Raw genomic sequence first — 19,088 nt, forward strand, 5'->3', positions numbered from 1 at the left:
GCCTCTGTGCACACTTGCAATCCTGTGGCTTACACAGACGCACACATTTACACATAAATAAAAATAAATTATTTGGGTAAGAAAAAGGCTGTATCTGGAAAGGTAATGAGCTGGAAGAGTGCTTGCTTAGCATGCAAGAGACCCTGGATTCAATTTCCACACAGCATATATACCTGATTTGCAATGCACGCCTGTAGTCTCACTAGGAAGCAGGAGGACCAGAGTTCAAGTCCTTAGTTACATGGGTGAGAGCGGAGTCAGCCTGGGTTACCAAAAAGACACTGTCTCAAAAAACAAAAACAAAAACAAAAAAAACTTGTCACTTCCCCTTCCTTTTCAGTTTATTACAGAGCCTTTGGAGGTTCTAAGAAAGCACTGACCCAGAACAGGAAGCTACTCGATAGTCGCGCCCGGCCTTGCCCACTCTGGCCTGCAGGGGACAATGTACCGGGAGGCCTCCGTCAGCACTTTCCAGGCTTTTCGGCCGCTCTAGGCGACTCAAGAAACGACTTGGGCACCAGGAGTGAGAGACGAATCAACCGGAAGGGGCGGATCCAGCTGCGACCCCGCCCTCGGACCGCCTCTGCGCCCTCGCCCCGCCCCCTCCCCCGCCCGGGCTGCCATGGCCATTCCCGGCATCCCCTATGAGCGACGGCTTCTCATCATGGCGGACCCTAGAGATAAGGCGCTTCAGGACTACCGCAAGAAGCTGCTAGAGCACAAAGAGATTGACGGCCGTCTTAAGGAGCGTGAGTGAGCCTTTCCACACTCCCTCATGCCTAGACCCGCTTCCGTCTCTGATAGAGCGGAGGCTTCGGCAGAGCCCGAAAACAGCGCCCGGCTTGGCAAGGCCTGAGACCAGGGACAAGGCGCTTTGTCATCCCGCCCCGACCTGGGGTGCAGCACAGCCTCGACTATGGAAATGGCCCAGTCCCAGTCCGGGTGGCACAGTTCTGAGGTGGAAAGGAGAGGAAGTCTAGAGGAGTGAGGATCAAGTGGGCTGGGGACATAGCCCAGGTGCAAGGAAAGCAGGATTGGGGTCTGGGGACCCACGGACGCGAAGACGCTTGGGTCAGGATTTGGGACTCACTGAGCAAAAAGGCAATCGTGAAGCCTTAAAGAGAAAGGGCCAGGTGGCCGTAATAACCTTATCTTTCCTCAGGCTTCACACTAGGTGCCAAGTACGCCCACCTTGAGCATTTGTGTTTTAAAAAGCATGCATAGTTGAATTAGATGAGAAAAGACCTCAGCCTATAATGATTCGGTGAAGAATTGCGTTGGTTGATTTTATTCAGTATAGACAACTAGGTAGTAGTAAGCCCATGTAGTATTGAAAGATCTGACTCACACATTATCATTAATTTTGTAGTAAATCCGAAGGTGGAAGGATGTCATTTTGTGGTTTGATACGGTGGGTATGGAGCCCACATAAAGTGAAAGAGACGAACGTGAACATTTTAACGCAGCTATTGTTTAATTTAAAATGTTGACATTTTACTATTTCAGTAAGGGAACAATTAAAAGAACTCACCAAGCAGTATGAAAAGTCTGAAAACGATCTGAAGGCACTACAAAGTGTTGGGCAGGTAGGTCATAAAGTGAGTGAATAATTTCCCTCTTTTTAAAGCTGTTGGCAAAAGGTAATGTGACTTTTTTCTTTCATAGATTGTGGGTGAAGTGCTTAAACAGTTAACAGAAGAGAAATGTAAGTGGATTAACTTACTAATTAGTTAAAAAGCAAAAACAAAAATCCCCAAGTTCCTTCCCAACTTTTGGAATGCTTGTCATTGGAAGCTGTTTTAAGTTTTATTACATTTCTTTGTGTGAGGATGTGTCTTCATGTGCTATACCACACATGTGGAGATCAGAGGACAACTTGTGGGAGTTGGTTTTCTCCTTTCACGCTTGTGACCCAGAGACTGGACTCAGTCAGGTCAATGGGCTTGGCTGTAAGTGCCTTTATTTGATGAGCTATCAGGGTAGCCCTGAAGTGCCTCTTATTCTAGTGACAGCAATGTAAGAAGTTTGTGTTTTCCATAAGCTAGATTTTGTATTTACTGTTCTTGAAGGTCAGAAATAAAACGACACCCACCATAGATGTAGATATATTTGTTTTCTAACTTTGTTTTTTAATTTGTTCTTCTAGTCATTGTTAAAGCAACAAATGGACCAAGATATGTCGTAGGTTGTCGTCGTCAGGTAATACTTTCCATTTGTATAGGCTTTATAACTGAAAAAAAAAAGTACTCTCATGTAAGTCACTTAATTCTTAAAATAGACAGGTCAGGCATTGTACCTAAAACTCCCAAGAGTGGTTTGTTCAGACATAGCAAATGATTACCAAAGTCTGAATTCAAGTCATAGATTTTACTCCTGGAATTCCTTCATCCCTACTATTTCACATTGTTTTAGTCAGATATGACTACTTAAAAATCATTTTAGAACTAGGAAAAAATTGCTTTAATTTATTGTCTTTCTTGAAGAGGGTTAAAAGTGTTAGGCTATCTGTTATTCAACAATGTTGCTTATCAGCTCTACAGTAATTAATTTTATAGGAGGTCATTTAGGCCAGAATAGGCAGATTGAAATATCATTGAATTTCATTTTGTAGACATCAGAAAATGCCCGAAAGTAACTTAGAATGATCCATTAGCATTTGCAGTCTATATACCATTCTATTCTTTAGGAAGTGTTTTTAAGTGTTAACTGGAAGACTTTTTCTGAGTATCATATTGAGTATATGTTTTTGTTGTTGGTTTTGTCTTATGTAACTGGATCTTGTTATATAGCCGATATTGACTTTAAACTAATAATACTGAATGCCAGGGTAACAGGTATATGTTATTATGCCAAGTTCGGCTATTAAAACATTGATAATGCATGACACTAGAATAGTATTTAACATTGAGACTAAATCTTATCTTAGAATTTCAGCATAAAACTAGATAGTATTCTAATCAAATATTACACATCTGGGAGCTGGAGAAATGGCTTAGCAGTTCAGAGCACTGGTGCTCTTCCAAAGAACCCAGGTTTTGATTCCCAGCACCCACAAAGGGGCTCACAATTATCTGGAACTCTATCCCCAAATGATCTGACATCATCTTCTGGTCTCTGCACCAGGCACTCTTGTGTTAACACAATGTACATGCAGTCAAAACACCCATATACATAAAACATTTGGAAATATTACAGACCTAGGATCACGGATGTAGTTCAGTAGCAGATTACACGACAAGCATATGAAAGACCTGAGGATCAGCCCTAGTAATGTGCTTGGCTTTTTATAAAAGTGAGGGAGATGTGAGGTTGAGTCTTTCCTCTTGAAAATAAACTGAGCGATTTCCTTAGCCCTTACTTCATTTTGAGATAACTAAGAAAACACCATTCTCTCCTGGTGTTATTTTATGCCTGCCTGGCCACTTCTCAACCTTATCCCCAAACAACCACATTTACCTTGACAATGCTTCTGGGGCTGTCCACAACCTTGATCATGGTCCAAATGTATTACATAGTGTCTGGAAGATTTTGATGGGCCCTACAAAAGAAGCAGATGTTATTAGGCAACTCCAAATCCCTTACTAATCACTCCCACCCCACCCCTAGCCCTGATGTAATTAAGGTTTTGTCTCTAAAATTCAGCTTGGGCACCAAGAAACTTTCCAGAGATGAGAGCCCACTCTTAATCTGGCCATTAATAAAGGACTCAATACTTTAATTGATTTAGTCAGTACCATTATCAGTAACTATCTTGCGTGGATCATTTCAGTATTTTTTTAAAGGTATTCTTTTCTAAAAAATAATTTATTTAAATTTATGTGCATCAGAGATACAGACAGTTGTGAGCTATCATGTGGGTGTTGGGAATTGAACTTGGGTCCTCTGGAAGAACAGCCAATGTTCTTAACTGCTGAGCCCTCTATCTCTCTAGCCCAGATAATTTCAGTTTTAATGAGCACATCCTCTTAAATTTGTAGCTCATTGTAGACTCTTATACAAAGTAAGTTATGATTCTGAAAATGTAATGGCAAACAATTTTGAAACTATTGGAAAGTAACTATATTTCTGACAAATGTATCAGTTGACTATAATAGCCAGTAAGTTATTATGTAAAGGTGTGCTAATAAATTATTCAACCTAATGTATTCAATATAAGGTCTGTTGTATAAAAGTTGAGGTAGTTTGAGCTTTTTGTTTTGTTTTTTGCATTTCATAGTATTTGGTTTTGTTTTGTTTTGTTTGAGATTGGTTTGGTTTTGGTTTTTCAACACAGGGTTTTTTGTGTAGTCATATCTGTCCTGGAACTCATTCTGTCTTGAACTCAAGAGACCCTCTTGCTCCTACTTCCCCAGTGCTGGGATTAAATGCATGCACCACCACCATAAGCTTGCCTTCCTTAGTATGTTGATGAAAATATCTTAAGCGGAAACAATGGTTTCTTTATCTTTTATGATTATGCATCTACATGTTTAAGTAATGAGTCTTGAGAATTAAATTCCAAAGTCTATCCTTTCTTCAAAAACATGGCCACTTTAATGGATAAAGACGCTTGCCATCAAGCCTGACCACATGAACTCAATAAAGAACCCATAGTAATGGTAGAAGAGAACCAATTCCTGCACATTGCCCTCTGACTGTATGTGCACACTATTGTTACACACACACACACACACACACACACACGTTAAAAAAAAAGTTTAAAAAGCTAAAAAGGCAATTGTTACCTCAGGTTTTATGTATTAGTGATCTCTGACTTCATAAGAACACCCTTATAAGGATCACATAGAAATAACTTTAAAGTTATTTATTAGCTGTTCTAATTAACAGGGCATTTATAATGTGATATTTGTATCTTCTATGATGTATAAAAGTATATATGGCTTCTGTAGTGTTTTCCTTTTTAAATGTTCGTATAACTCTTTTTGTTTTATAAAACCAGCTTGATAAAAGTAAGCTGAAGCCAGGAACAAGAGTTGCTTTGGATATGACTACACTAACCATAATGAGGTTGGTTTCATAATTCTTATTGTTTAGTTTGCCTTTCATTTTCAGATGGAAGGTTTTCTAAAAAGACATGATTTGTGAATTCATCAAAGATTTTACTAATTCTTATCATTAACTTATTTATTAAATTAAATATCTTTAGAAGGTACTTACAAGTGCTTGCATAAGTAAATTGTTTATACTTACTATGTAAGCTGAGAGAAAATAAGTCTTTTGAAAGAAAGCACCTGTTTTTTCATTTTAGGTATTTGCCAAGAGAGGTGGATCCTTTGGTTTACAACATGTCTCATGAGGATCCTGGAAATGTTTCTTATTCTGAGATTGGAGGGCTGTCAGAGCAGATTCGGGAGTTACGAGAGGTGAGTTCTAGTTCTCTATCTGAGACTACTACACTACTGCTTTTAGGATTCTTGAAAAGAGAAACAGGATGCAAAACATTTTTTTTTTTAATTTGTGTATATTATATAATTGAAACTCTGGCTGAGAGTAGCAGTGAATTTCTAACTATCGACATAGTTAGTACATGTTATTTTGGAGATGTTTAGTGTTAGGAAAATTCCTTTTATGGCAAAAAAAGAAAAAGGAAGTAGGGGAAAGTGAAGAATAATTGATATAATCTAATGCCCTTGCCATTTATAGTTTTCACTGCCTTTAGTGTACTTAGGTTAAAGCACATAGGGCAACACACTATGTGGTTTTTCCATAAAGCTAGTAATGTTGACATCTCACTCAGTACAATAGGAATTATTGTTACCATTGCCTTACATGTTTTTATTTTATTCAAACTATTTGTTGCACTTTAGGAAAGTACTAGCTATAGAAGTGACTTAAAAGTTTTTAGGCTTTTTTTATTATTATTTAACATTTTGGGTTTCTCTGTGTAGCCCTGACTGTCCTGGAACTATCTTTGTAGACCAGGCTGGCCTCAAATTCACAAAGATCCACCTGCCTCTGCCTCTCAAGGCGAGAGCCACTGCCATCCAGCTGAATTTTTAAGCTTTTAAGGGATGAATCAGATTAGGATTGGCTGGTTTTATAACCCAGGAAGTTACATTGTCATGTTGATTTATTTTTCCTGTTGATAACCTAAGTATTTATGAATGACTGAGAAGGGTTGGTTGTAGTAGTTCATAGTGGTTCATAATTTTTAGACGTCAGCTCGTTAAACTTTCTGAAAAGTATAGGCTCCTTGGGCTATTAAGAGAGCCTTGCCAATAAACGTGCTTGCCATCCAAGCCTGGGAACCCGAGTTTGATAAACTAGAAAAGCAGAAATGACTCCATGAAATTCTCTTCCAGTGCCTACAAGTGTGCTGTGGCACATCACTCACCTCCTCCCCATTATGTGAAAGTGCACATGAACATGTATATGCATGGGTGCATGTGTGTGCACGCATGCGCACTCACACACACACACACACACACACACACACACACACACATCCACTTTTTAATCAGACTTTTTAGAGTGTTGGTGTTTTTTGTTTTTTTCACGCTTTCGTTTATACTAACCTTGCTTTCTTTATAGGCATAGTTGTCACATAGACATTATCTCTTATAGTTGGTATTATAAATAAATTGGACAGCCAGATCCTCTTTCTCTTCTTCCTCTTCCTTTTTCTTCCTCTTCTTCCTCCTCTCTCTTCCTCCTCTTCTTCCTCCCCTTCTTCCTCTTCTTTCTCTTCCCCTCTTATTCCTCCTCCTTTTCCTCCCACTTTCCTCCTGTTTCATTCTCTCCTCCTTGGAGACAGTATCTCCTGTATCTTAGGCTGCATTGGATTCACTGTATCTGAAAGTTACTCTGAACTTGTGATCCTTCTGCTTCCAGGTCCCTAGTACTGAGGTAGCCACTCACTACCACATTCTTATGCAAAACTAGATATAGACCCCCCCCCCCCAGGCCTTGGGGCATGTTAGGCAAGTCCTCTACCAACTGAGTTTATGTCCAGCTCTTCATTTTTCTTTATGTGAATTAAAGAGTAGAAAATAGAACTGATTTTTGTTTAAGGCTGTAATACAGTGCCAAGAGAGGAAATTTTATATCTTTTCTCTTAGTGACCATTTGACATAAAAAACATTCCTTGTTTTGTGACTATTTTATTGTATTCTGTAAATTATTAAAGATCTTTTTAGTTTTTGCTGATTATTATTTTATTACTATTATTATTTACTTATTTTACTTTTATCTGTTTTTTTTATTGAGGCAGGGTTTTTCTGTGTAGCTGTCTCTGCTTTGGTACTCACTCTGTTGACTAGGATGACCTCAAACTCACAGAGATTCGCCTGCCTCTGCCTCCTGAGTGCAGGGATTAAAGGTGTGCGCCGCCACCACTGCCTGGCTATTGTTATTTTTTAGTATGGCAGTTCAACTTAGGACTTCACATTTGCCAGGCTGGTGCTCCACCACTGAGCTGCACTCTAGTTCTTTTTCAGCTTGTCTTCTGAGACAGGGTCTCAGTAAATTACCCATTCTGGACTTGAACTTGCAGTCATCCTGCATTGGCCTTCTCGGTAGTATGTATTATAGGTATATGCCACTAAGCCCAGCTCCTCTGATTTCTTTATAGTATAATTTTTATTGAAGTGAAATGTGAACCTGATAATACACAGGTTTTACATATGCATTCCTAATACATTTTTATAAAGTATATACTTGTGTATAATCAAATAAATAGCTTGTTAAAACCAACCATTTTTAATTCTTTAGTTTTAAGTTCTTAAATAAAGCCAATACTATTTAAGTCATTTCTTATAGTATGGAAGTGTAGTTCTCATAGATTATATAACGTGGTATTAGATTTTAAATGTCTTAAAATATATTAAAATTTTTACTGTTTAAGAAACATGCAACTTTTTTTCCAGGTAATAGAATTACCTCTTACAAACCCAGAATTATTCCAGCGTGTAGGAATAATACCTCCAAAAGGCTGTTTACTATATGGACCACCAGGTTGGTATCAAATTGTCATTACCTCTTCAATAAAGGAGTAGATGAAGGAACAAAGAAGTAGTAAGATGGGAATTAATGTAGGGAATTCCAGTCTCCACTCTATTGAGAGTAAGAAAGAGGTAAGGGTTGTGCATCTGCTGTTCCCTCAGGCATGGAGAATCCCTCTGTGCCTTGTGCCAGTCCATGTAATTCTATACCATAGTCGTTAAACTGCAGTTAATGGATATGGATATTCCCAAGTCATTTTGATGGAGCCTTCAAGATCAGAGCTACTGTCGTCAAACTGATATATTATTTGGCTCTTTCCTAGTGTTCCTAGTGCCTAGTTTCCTAGGCATTGTAGGTAAAGTTGCTCAGCACTGGCATGTAACAGTGTTAATAGTCATTGCTGTTAAATACCATAGGCTTGCAGTATAAACAAAATGGCTGTTTCACTCTGAAAGTGTTGCTACTAGATGGGTAAAAATTAACTTTATTAAATTTGCAACCTTAAGTGTTATGTGTGATGAAATGGGAAAATATATAAAGTCTGTCTGTACAATTGCATGCTGAAAAGTATAGTTGTTTAAGAAAAGCATTCATTTAGTTATTTGAGTGCCATCTAAGTAAGAGGCTTTACCTGGAATAGCTTTTACTTGAAAGGACAGACTGCTTGTTGCTTACTGGTGATTAGATATTGGTTATTTAGGCTAGCAATTGATTATTTAGCCTACATTTTTTTTTTATGAAATGAATGGTACAAATTCATAAAATTTGAGTGTCATAAAATTTAAGATATCAAGTGAAATTAAAGTTTTTCAAAACAATTTATTTTAATGAATGTGTGTCTTAGGGTTTCTATTGCTGTGAGAAAACACCATGATCATTTACAATTCAGAGAAGAAAGGGTCACATTCCATTGCCGAGAGATATCAGGGCAGGAACTCAAACAGAGCAAAAATCTGATTGCAGGAGCTGATGCAGAGGCTGTGGAAGAGTGCTGCTTACTGTGCTTACATAGCTTGCCCTCTTTCTCTCTTCCTTTCTTTCCTTCCTTCTTTTTTAAGTCAGGCTTTCTCTGTATAGCTCTGTCTGTCCTGGAACTCATTCTGTAGACCAGGCTGGTTTCAAACTCAGAGATCTGCCATTCTCTCTCTCTGCTGGGACTAAATGTGTACATGTGTGCGCCCCCACCACAGGCCACTGCCACCACTGGGCACAAATAATTTTTTTTTTAATAAAAAGCTCTGTTCAGTACGCATAATCTGTATCATAAAAATATTTTTTATTTATTTCTAAAGTTCTGTATTATGCCTAAAATTGCAAGATGAGATGCTATTGCACCTAATTAGAATGACTCTTACCAAGAAAGGAGTGAATGGATATCTGGTGTTGGCAAAGATACAGAGAAAAGAGAAATTTGACATTACTGATAGGAATGTAAATTGATGCAGCCATTTTAGAAAACAGTATGGAGCTCTTCAGGAAATCAAAACAAAACTACTATGTAACCTAGTAGTCTTGCTTTTGTGTGGGTGTGGGTGTGTGGGTGTGTGTATGTATGCGTGCACGTACGCGTGCATGAGTGCAAGGTGGCTGAAGTCAGTATGTTGAAGACATTTGTACCCCCATGTTCATTGTAGTGCTATTCATGACAGCCAAGAGAAGAAAACCTCAAAATCCCTCACCGTATGAAATGATAAAGAAAATGCATTACGTACACAGTAGAATATGGTTTAGTCTTGAGAAAGAAGTAGAGTCTGTCATTTGTGTCACCATGGATGAACCTTGGGATAACACTTAAGTGAAGTGAGCAGGCCCAGAAAGACAATCCACATTATCTCTTTTGTGTAGGAGAGTTTTAAAAGTTGAACTTGTAGAAAATTGTTTATTTAAGGGGCTAGGGAATGATGGATGAGTTGAATTTACAGAAGATTACAAAAAAATATTAATTGACTGCTGCTTTATTAGGTATTTTCAGATTGATGAAAGAATGTTCTCACCACAAAGTAATAAACATAAGAGTTGATAGATATATTAATTAGCCTAACTTAATCATTCTACAATATATACATACACCAGTCTCATATTTTTAATGTGTACAGTTATTTCCCAATTAAAATCAGGAAGGATATTTCAAGTTAAAGTTTTAATATTGGAAGTATATTACTTTAGGATCTTAAGCAGAAATTCTATTTAGGATTTAGCTTCAGTTTTAGAAAATTTATTACCAACAGAATTATGTTGTCATTTTATATGTATCTGTGTATCTGAATGCCATAGGTGGACTTGAACTAGAGTTGCAAATGATTATGAGCTGTTTAATCAGGTGCTAGGAACTGGACTCTGGGCCTTGGGAAGAACAGCAAGCACTTTTACCACTGAGCCATCTCTCCAGCTCTAAGATGATATTGTTGAAAGGCTTTTAAAAATGATTGTGCTTTTAACCTATTGACATTTGATATTTCTAGGCACTGGGAAAACACTTTTGGCACGAGCTGTTGCTAGTCAGCTGGACTGTAACTTCCTAAAGGTAAGGGAACATTCTTTTATAATTATTGAAATGAAATGTATTTGAACTGTCTAATTTATATTACTATTTTTCTTTTAATCAGGTTGTATCTAGTTCTATTGTAGACAAGTACATTGGTGAAAGTGCTCGTTTGATTAGAGAAATGTTTAACTATGCCAGGGACCACCAGCCGTGCATCATTTTTATGGATGAAATAGATGCTATTGGTAAGAATGACATGATTTAAATCTTATCATCAATGTTTTTTGTGTTAGAGGAAGTTATTTTAAAATGGAAAGAACTAAAAGGAAAATAATGCCTGGTGGTGGCGGAGGTGGTGGTGGTGGTGGTGGTGGCAGCGACGGTGCATGCCTGTAATCCCAGAACTTGGGAGGCATAGGCAAATAGATCTCTGAGTTCTAGATCAGCCTGGTCTACAGAGTGAGTTTGAAACCCCTGTCCCCCTCCCCAAAAACGAAAAACAAAGAACCTCCTGCCTGGCCAGGAGTTATGACTTGTGCAAAGTTGGTAGCACAGTGAGTGGACATTCTCAAGGTACCTGTCTTCTCAGGACTTCTCAGAGGTTGGAGAGTGTGACCAGTTTTAGTAAATATCCTTGAGCAGTAACAAAATGAGAACTATTTCAAAGTCATTTCTCACTTAGTATAATTCTATTTAATTTCTACTTAGTATTTTTAACATGGGTACTATTACATTGTTTTATTAAATGATGGGCAGAAAGCAAAAGAGTAATGTGTTATACATTTTCAAATTTATTACTTTAGGTGGCCGTCGGTTTTCTGAGGGTACATCAGCTGACAGAGAGATTCAGAGAACTTTAATGGAGGTAATATTTGGTAAAGAGGATGTATATAAACAGTTACTAATGAAAAAGTAAAGATAGCATATTTGAAATTAAAAGTGTATATAGCAGTTTGGTTGAAGAATTAAACATGAAATTTGAAATGTTGCCAGGAATGAACACATTCATGTGTCATAATCCCTAGTAAGAAAAATTACTAGTCTGTTGTCTGGGACGATGATTCAGTGGGTAAGAGTGATTGCAAGGGTGATGATCTGAGATAAAAATCCCCAGCACTCATGTAAAAACTTAGCTTGGCATATGACTTTGTGCTAATTTGGTGATGGCGTTGAGGAACATATTAAGATTCTCAGCAGTAAATAAGTTAGAGTTATGCTTGTGGCTATTCTAAAAACTTCATTGCTCTTTACTGGCAAGTAAAATAGATTTTTTAAAAATACTTTTTATTCTTTGACAGCTTTATTATGCTACCCTTACTTCTTCATTTCCACTTCTTCCAAACACTCCTAACACCACACCACCTTCATATTCTCTTTCTGTTTAATAATTCAACAAGTCCAATTACTGTTTCCTGCTTGAGCATTGGCAATATACTAGGGGCCACACCCTTGAAGAAAAATTATTTTCCCAGCTGTCATGGGTTTCCTATAACGCCTCAGTTGTGTTGGAATTATTGACTGATTTGATCTTGGGTATGTAATCACAGCCACTCTGAGTTCATGCCTGCAATTCCATTTCACATCCAAAAGATCCCATTCTCCAACTCCTCTTTCCACCCCATCTTTCACAGTGGTGTCTGAGCCTGGTGGGGTAGGCTATTTGAATAATGGAGAAGATAGGTGATAAAATGCAGAAGGTACATAAAGCAAGATCCCATGGGCTGCAAATGGAAACTAGGTAGCACAGGTCATTCAATTTTAATTCTTTTTTTATTGTAGTGTTTGAAAATTACTTTTCACAAATTATAATGATCTACTCAGAAGACCAGTTTGCTTTCGCAATTTTAGACAGGCTATCTTCTGTGTAGCTTGACTAGCTTGGAGCGTCTAAGGACCAGTCTGACCATGAACTTAGGACTATCTTTATATACAGTATTTTAAACTTAAAATATAGTCTTAGAAACCTTAAATTGGGGTCCTGGGAGTATAGTGCAGTGGGTAGAGTTTTTGGCTAGCGTGTGTGAAGCTCTGGGTTTGGTCCCAGCTCCAAATAAACCAGTTTAAGTGACCCATAGCTATAATTCAGTTCTCTGAAGGTAGACTTAGGAAAATTCGAAGTTCAAGGTTATCTTAGCTACATAGGAAATTTGAAGCTAGCCTGTGGTACATGGGACCCTGTCTCAAAACAAAACCCAAAACCATAAGAAGTATTTTAGAACACAATTATTAGTGTTATTCATATAACAAATAATGTTATCAACTAACAGGCATCGTCTGTTAGCTAGTTATCTTAATTATTCATTAACTTTTGTTGTGTATGCATATACATGCATGTGTTTGGTAAAGTCTATGTCTTAATTTTTTATTTAGTTACTAAATCAAATGGATGGATTTGATACTCTGCATAGAGTTAAAATGATCATGGCTACGAACAGACCAGATACACTGGATCCTGCTTTGCTTCGTCCAGGAAGATTAGATAGAAAAATACGTGAGTTGCTTTCTTATCTGCTGTGTTTCTCTTTGTCTGTGTCTTACCCACCTTCCTCTCACCTTATTAAACCAACAACTGGAACACAAAGTAATTTCTTGTTATTTTCAGATATCGATTTACCAAATGAACAAGCAAGATTAGATATATTGAAAATTCACGCAGGCCCTATTACAAAGCATGGTGAAATAGGTAAGAAAGTAGAGTGTTTTTTTCATATATATATCTAGTTAATAAAGCACAGCACTATGGAACATTGCTCTTGGTCTTCTGTTTGTTTATGGTTTTTTGAAGACAAGTTTTCTCTTTGTTGCCCTAGCTGTCTTGAAACTTGCTCTGTAGACCAGACTGGACTTGAACTTAGACATTTGGCTGTACTGGGGTTAGAAACATGCATCACAATGTCTGGCTTGAACCTACCGTTATATTAAACAACCTGGTGGTTTTAATTGAGTAAATTTTTGCTGAGCATATAGTGAATGCACATAGCATATAGTGAGTTAGAAGTGCTAAGAATGGTGTGGCAGTGAATGAAACAAATTCTGGCTTTTAGAAAACTTTCATTATTGTCATAAAAAAAAACACATGAAATGAGTGAAATATATTACAAATTAGATGGAGATAAATGGTGTGGAGAAAAGTAAAGCAAGGGGAAAGAGATGGGAAGTATCAGGAGATTTTGAAATGGGGGAAACTGAAGACTTTACCAAGTCTTCATATGTATGTATGTAAAGTGTTTGTGTGTGTGTGTGTGGGTAGACATGTACTCCTCTGAGTGCAGAAGCCCATAGAAGACCCCATAGGTGTCAGGTGTTGGGTTCCTCGGAGCTGGAATTTCAGGTAATTGTGAGCTTCCTGATGTGGGTTACTGGAACCAAACAGATAATAAATAAATAGCCAGGCAGTGCTGGTACACGCCTTTAACTGAGAAACCCTGCTTTAAAAAAAAAAAAACTAAGTAAATAATAAATACCCTTTGCATATATACCCATAACATAACATATGAATAAATATATTAGGGGAAAATGAGAGCTATGATATCCTGTATGATAATTTAAGACATTTTTAATCAAATGCTGGCACTGTGAGTAGATCTCAAGGTCTGATTATGCAGGCTCTGGTAGCCCCGTCACAAGATATTTGGGAGTGGCGGCAGTAAAAACTCCCAAACTTTTTCTCATTGTGATTATGAGGAGAAACCATTGGGTTTCAAGGATTATTCCTCCCCGTTTTTCAAGACAAGGTTTCTCTGTGTAGCCCTGGCTGTACTGGAACTCACACAGAGATCCACCTGCCTCTACCTCTGGGGTGCTGGGATTAAAAGCAGATTCTTTTTCTTTTAAGATTTATACATTTGTTGTTTGTGTATGTATGTGCCTGCTTGAGTTTATATGTACTACATATATGCAGGTACCCTTGGAGGTCAGAAGAAGGAATCAGACCCCCTAGGACTGAAGTTACAGGTGGTTATGAACTGCATTGTGGGTGCTGGGGAACCTGAACTAAGGTCCTCTGCAAAGAGCAGTAAGTGCTCTTAGCCACCTCTCCAGCCCCAAGATTTCTTTTATGGAGTTCTGCAAAGAAGGCAGAAGAAATAAGAGCTGTAGCTGGATAGGAATTAGAAATGAATGTTTGTAGAGCTTTCTATTTTCTTCCTTCCTCCTTTCCTAAGACAGGGTGTCATGTAGTGGAGGGTTAGCTTAGAAGGTGCTGCTGCACCTCTTGGCCTATACTTTTCCAAAGCTGTGTCCTTACTTCTGGTTTATGAATGCTGGTGATCACACTCTGGCCTTTGTGCATGACAGGAAGGATCTCTTCCAACTGTTCTACATCCAAAGCCCCAGAGTTTCTTTACGATGAAAAGGTTTACCACATTTTCTTATAATGCTGTTAGAGAAGGCCTACAAGAAAAAGGAACTGATAGGGCATTGTGGAAAGGAGCTTGCAGTGACGTGGACATGATTAAGTGTTAACTAACTAATCACCCAAAGATTGCACATAGATATTTGTCTGTTATGGCCATGATCTGTTATTTCCCTCACTGATCTCTGTCAGACTCATAACTAGCACAAAGCTGAGCTCTTCAAGTCATGTTTATTTTGTAAAGAAGTAGAGACTTCACTTGTAATTATTACTGTTATTCCAGATCTGATATAATTTGGAATTAGCAAAGAAAATCAGAAAGCTAATAAATGCTCACTTTAGCATTTAAAGGTTCCATTTTGATAAAATGATGTCTGCCTTTAGTATATTTTACATTTGCTCTCCATGACTAAAGTACATTCATTTAATGTTACTGGACTCTTCAAAAATATTTGTTTGTTTATTTATTTTGGTTTTTTGAGACAGGGTTTCTCTGTGTAACAGCTGTAGCTGTCCTGGAAGTAGCTCTGTAGACCAGGCTGGCCATGAACTCACGGAGATCCTCTTGCCTCTGCCTCCCAAGTGCTAGAATTAAAGGTGTGTACCACCACTGCCCCACAGTATTTTGTTTTTATTGTTTTGTTTTGTTTTGTAGGCAGTGATTGAACTTAGGACTTTAGAAAGGCTAGTCATATACTCTACCATTGAGCCATGCCCCTACCCCTACCTTTTTGAATTTTTGTTAGAATACATTAATTATAAATAAGAATGGGTTTCATTGTGCCATTTTCATATGTGTATGTGTGTTTCTTTTGTATTTTGATCATATTCACCCCGTTTCTTCTTTTGTACCCTTTCCTTCCTCTAGATTTTATTTATTTTTTTATTTTGTTTTGTTTTTTGAGACAAGGTTTTTTTGTAGAGCCTTGACTGTTGTGGAACTCACTCTGTATACCAGACTGGCCTCTGCTTCATGGGTGCTGGGATCAAAGGCATGCATCACCATGCATGGATGACTATTATTTTATGTGCATGGTTATTTTATGTATATAGTGTTTTGTCTTCATGTATGTCTGGGTACCATGAGTGTGCCAGTGCTCACAGAAACCAGAAGAGGGAATTTGGAGCGCCTGGAACTGCGATTATAAACAGTTGTTAACCACTTTGTGGGTACTGGAAATCAAACTCAGGTCTGCTAGCAGACACCTTTCTAGTCCCTGACCCAGTGAGTTTCATTCATACAAAAGTATGAATACTTTTCCAGTGGTTTAAGCCACTGAATAAAATATCTCTCCCTCCTGTAACCATTAGCTGCTTATAGATTTGCAGGAAAGGGCCTTTATATGTGTGTCTGGAGTGGTGGTGGTTGAACTGAGGTCTATAGTGATGCTTTCTTCACTAGGAGCTTTTCTTCCTGCCATTCTTCCTGAGTCTTGGAGTTGATTACAGGTGTGTAATAGGTCTAATGAATGAGTCACAGCTTAGTAGTTACTTTTTTTTTTTTTTAACTGCTTAAAAGCAGGTGCCTTCAAATCTTTGTTCATTTTGTTGGTTTGTTTTTGACATAGGCGTTCTCTTTTGTAACAGCCCTAACTGTCCTGGAACTCACTCTATAGACCTGCTGCCTCCCAAGTGCAGGAATTAAAGCATGCACTACCATTGCCTTCACCTCTTGATGACATTTTTTTGTTGTTGTTGTTAAAAAATCAGAAGTATGTCTCTTTAGTTTTTATTTAGTTTTAGTTGTTAATGTTGCAAAATAGTAGCAAGGGTAATGCTAATCAAAATCAAATGAACTATTCCATTTAAGTTTTCACTGTGGGCAAAAACTAAGATTGGGTCTTTATTATTACTATTATCTTATTAACTTCTATTTTTCTTTTTCTAAACAGATTATGAAGCAATTGTAAAGCTCTCAGATGGCTTTAATGGGGCAGACCTGAGAAATGTTTGTACTGAAGCAGGTGAGACTACAAAGCATATTTTTACCACTGATAATGTAAATTTATCTAAAATCTTGACAGGATCTGTGTTGTTGTGTTTTGTGATTTGATATCAAGAAGCAGAATGAACAACAATAGTAGTCAATTTTGATTTCTTGTAAGGGGTCTTAGAGAAACCCACACAGTTCCTTTGAGGATTGTGGGGCTAAAAAAACATTTATTTACCAGCATTCCTCTCTTAGTGGACGAAATCTGCCCTTGGGGTTATCTCCTAAGCACTTTCTGATGGCCCACAAGCATGATGTAAGAAGACTGAATTGCAGGACTGTAGGCTGAATTGCAGAACCAGTTCCATGGATATTTGAAAGGTTTATTTTTAAAAGTTTCTGGCCCTGCAATTTGTTTAAAATGAAGTTCTTAAATACAAATCTGGATGATGATGATGATGATGATGATGATGATGATGATGATGATGATGATGATGATTATTATTATTATTATTATTGAGACAGGGTTATAGCACTCAGTGCTGATGTTGTACCACCTTTTTACAATCTAGGCATTATTCTACTGACTGCTATATCCCCAACCTTAAGCCTTGCTTAGTGACAGGTAATCATTACCAAAATTATTGAAAGTTGGTTGTTTAGTTTTGCATTGCCGGCAATCAAATCCAAGACCTTGCATATGTTAAGCAACATCCAATCTGTTGCACACCCCTAGCCTAGGTGTTTTGTTCTTCTGGAGAATCATTGTATATGCTGCTAAGAAACTTCAGCCTAAAATGTGTAAGTCTTGATAGTTTTGGATGTTTTTAATTAAGAATTACCATGGAGGGCTGTAGAGATGACTCAAAGAGTGCTGGCTGCTTTTCAGAGGATCTGAGTTTAATTCCCAGCAACCACATATTGGCTCACGACCATTTGTAATGAGATTTGGTGTCCTCTTCTGGCCTGCAGGCATACATACACACAGAACACTATACATAATAATAACTCTTTTTAAGGAAAAAAAAAAAAGAATTACCATTAAACAATCCAGATTTAAATATTCAGATAATTGTGTTATATGCTTCATTTAAAATGTAATGCTTACTCTACTTATGAAAAAATTTAAATGGAGAGAGTGACTTTATTGGATCAGAAGCAGTAACTATACATCCTCACATTTACTCCACAGAATTAAGATTAGATAGTTTTCTTCATCTTTTCTTTTGAGAGCAGGTCTTGACATGTTGCCCAGGCTGGTTTCAAATTTGCAATCCTCCTGTTTCAATCCCCTAAGTGCTGAGATTATTGGCATGTGCCACTGTTCCCAGCCTGGTTTTCCTAGGCATATATAATTCACATCAGATAAGCTGCAATTTTGTTTTGTTTTCCACAGGTATGTTTGCCATTCGTGCGGATCATGACTTTGTAGTTCAGGAAGACTTCATGAAAGCAGTCAGAAAAGTGGCAGACTCTAAGAAGCTGGAGTCCAAACTGGACTACAAACCTGTGTGATTTACTATCAAGGTTTTGATGGCTGCATGACAGACATTGACTTAATGTAAAAATAAAGTTAAGGAAAATAATGTATGTATTGGCAGTGATCTCATTAAAAGTGAATAAACATGTATGAGCAACATAATAGTATGTAATTTAGTAATTCTTTTAAAATTGATACAGAAAAAAGTTGTATGTTAATGTTGCATTTACTGCAGCAATATTTACAAAAGACATGTTGAAGCTTTTCATATTTGCTTTGTGAGCATTTTGTACAACATTCAAATGGTTTGAGATAGTACAGGAGAGCATTTATATTTTGTGTTCCTCATCCTGAAAAAAATGGAATAAAATGTTTTAGTTATCCTATATATATTCTTGTCTTTTCTAAGAGCACATTTATTCTAGTCTTTCTGGTTCAGTAAGTAAATGATTTGAGAGCGTGGTTGAAATTGAAAATTAAGATAGGTGTTTGAATTTTATTCAAACAGTACAAAGTCCACAAAATTGTCTTAGATGTGCATTTGTATCTGCCAAGAAGTACTTACTCTTCACCTACTGCAGTTAGGCTATTCAATGGTTAATTGTAACTTGTTTATGATTAGAAGTACTGTTTATAGTTAATTTTGTCAATGTGAAAAAACAATAGTTTCCTTATGATGGTGTTGTGTTCTGGATCCAGGAACAATCTGTATTACATAGATACATAATTTTGTATATACATGATTTCTAGGCTCACCAATGAATTCTATAAATATGTTTACTTTAGGGAATGTTAATGTCAGAAATGTTGAACAGAAATTCTGTTAGCTGTTGAACAACTCTTTTTGATTTCATGTGGTAATCAATTATATAAGGAAATCATCATTGCCTAAAGATTA

At 37.4% G+C, this 19,088-nt stretch overlaps 1 protein-coding gene across 1 annotated transcript; it reads left to right on the forward strand.

Moving 5' to 3' along the window:
• The first annotated feature begins 582 nt into the window (after positions 1 to 582).
• On the forward strand, positions 583 to 18,352 carry Psmc6 (proteasome 26S subunit, ATPase 6). The gene is made up of 14 exons (XM_051177048.1): positions 583 to 749; positions 1,507 to 1,586; positions 1,666 to 1,705; positions 2,147 to 2,199; positions 4,940 to 5,007; positions 5,249 to 5,363; positions 7,866 to 7,953; positions 10,404 to 10,465; positions 10,548 to 10,671; positions 11,230 to 11,291; positions 12,797 to 12,917; positions 13,029 to 13,109; positions 16,673 to 16,744; positions 18,107 to 18,352. The coding sequence occupies exons 1-14, from the start codon at positions 623 to 625 to the stop codon at positions 18,223 to 18,225; spliced, it is 1,212 nt and encodes a 403-aa protein (XP_051033005.1). The 5' UTR covers positions 583 to 622; the 3' UTR covers positions 18,226 to 18,352.
• The last annotated feature ends 736 nt before the right edge of the window (positions 18,353 to 19,088 follow it).

The sequence above is a fragment of the Phodopus roborovskii genome, unplaced genomic scaffold (genome assembly GCF_943737965.1).
Source record: "Phodopus roborovskii unplaced genomic scaffold, PHOROB, whole genome shotgun sequence".
Classification (NCBI taxonomy): domain Eukaryota; kingdom Metazoa; phylum Chordata; class Mammalia; order Rodentia; family Cricetidae; genus Phodopus; species Phodopus roborovskii.

Coding starts and splice junctions, on each gene's coding strand:
- Psmc6 (XM_051177048.1), top strand. CDS start 623: ATGGCCATTCCCGGCATCCCCTATGAGCGACGGCTTCTCATCATGGCG. Junction 5,364..7,865: donor AGATTCGGGAGTTACGAGAG/GTGAGTTCTAGT, acceptor CTTTTTTTCCAG/GTAATAGAATTACCTCTTAC. Junction 12,918..13,028: donor AAGATTAGATAGAAAAATAC/GTGAGTTGCTTT, acceptor TGTTATTTTCAG/ATATCGATTTACCAAATGAA.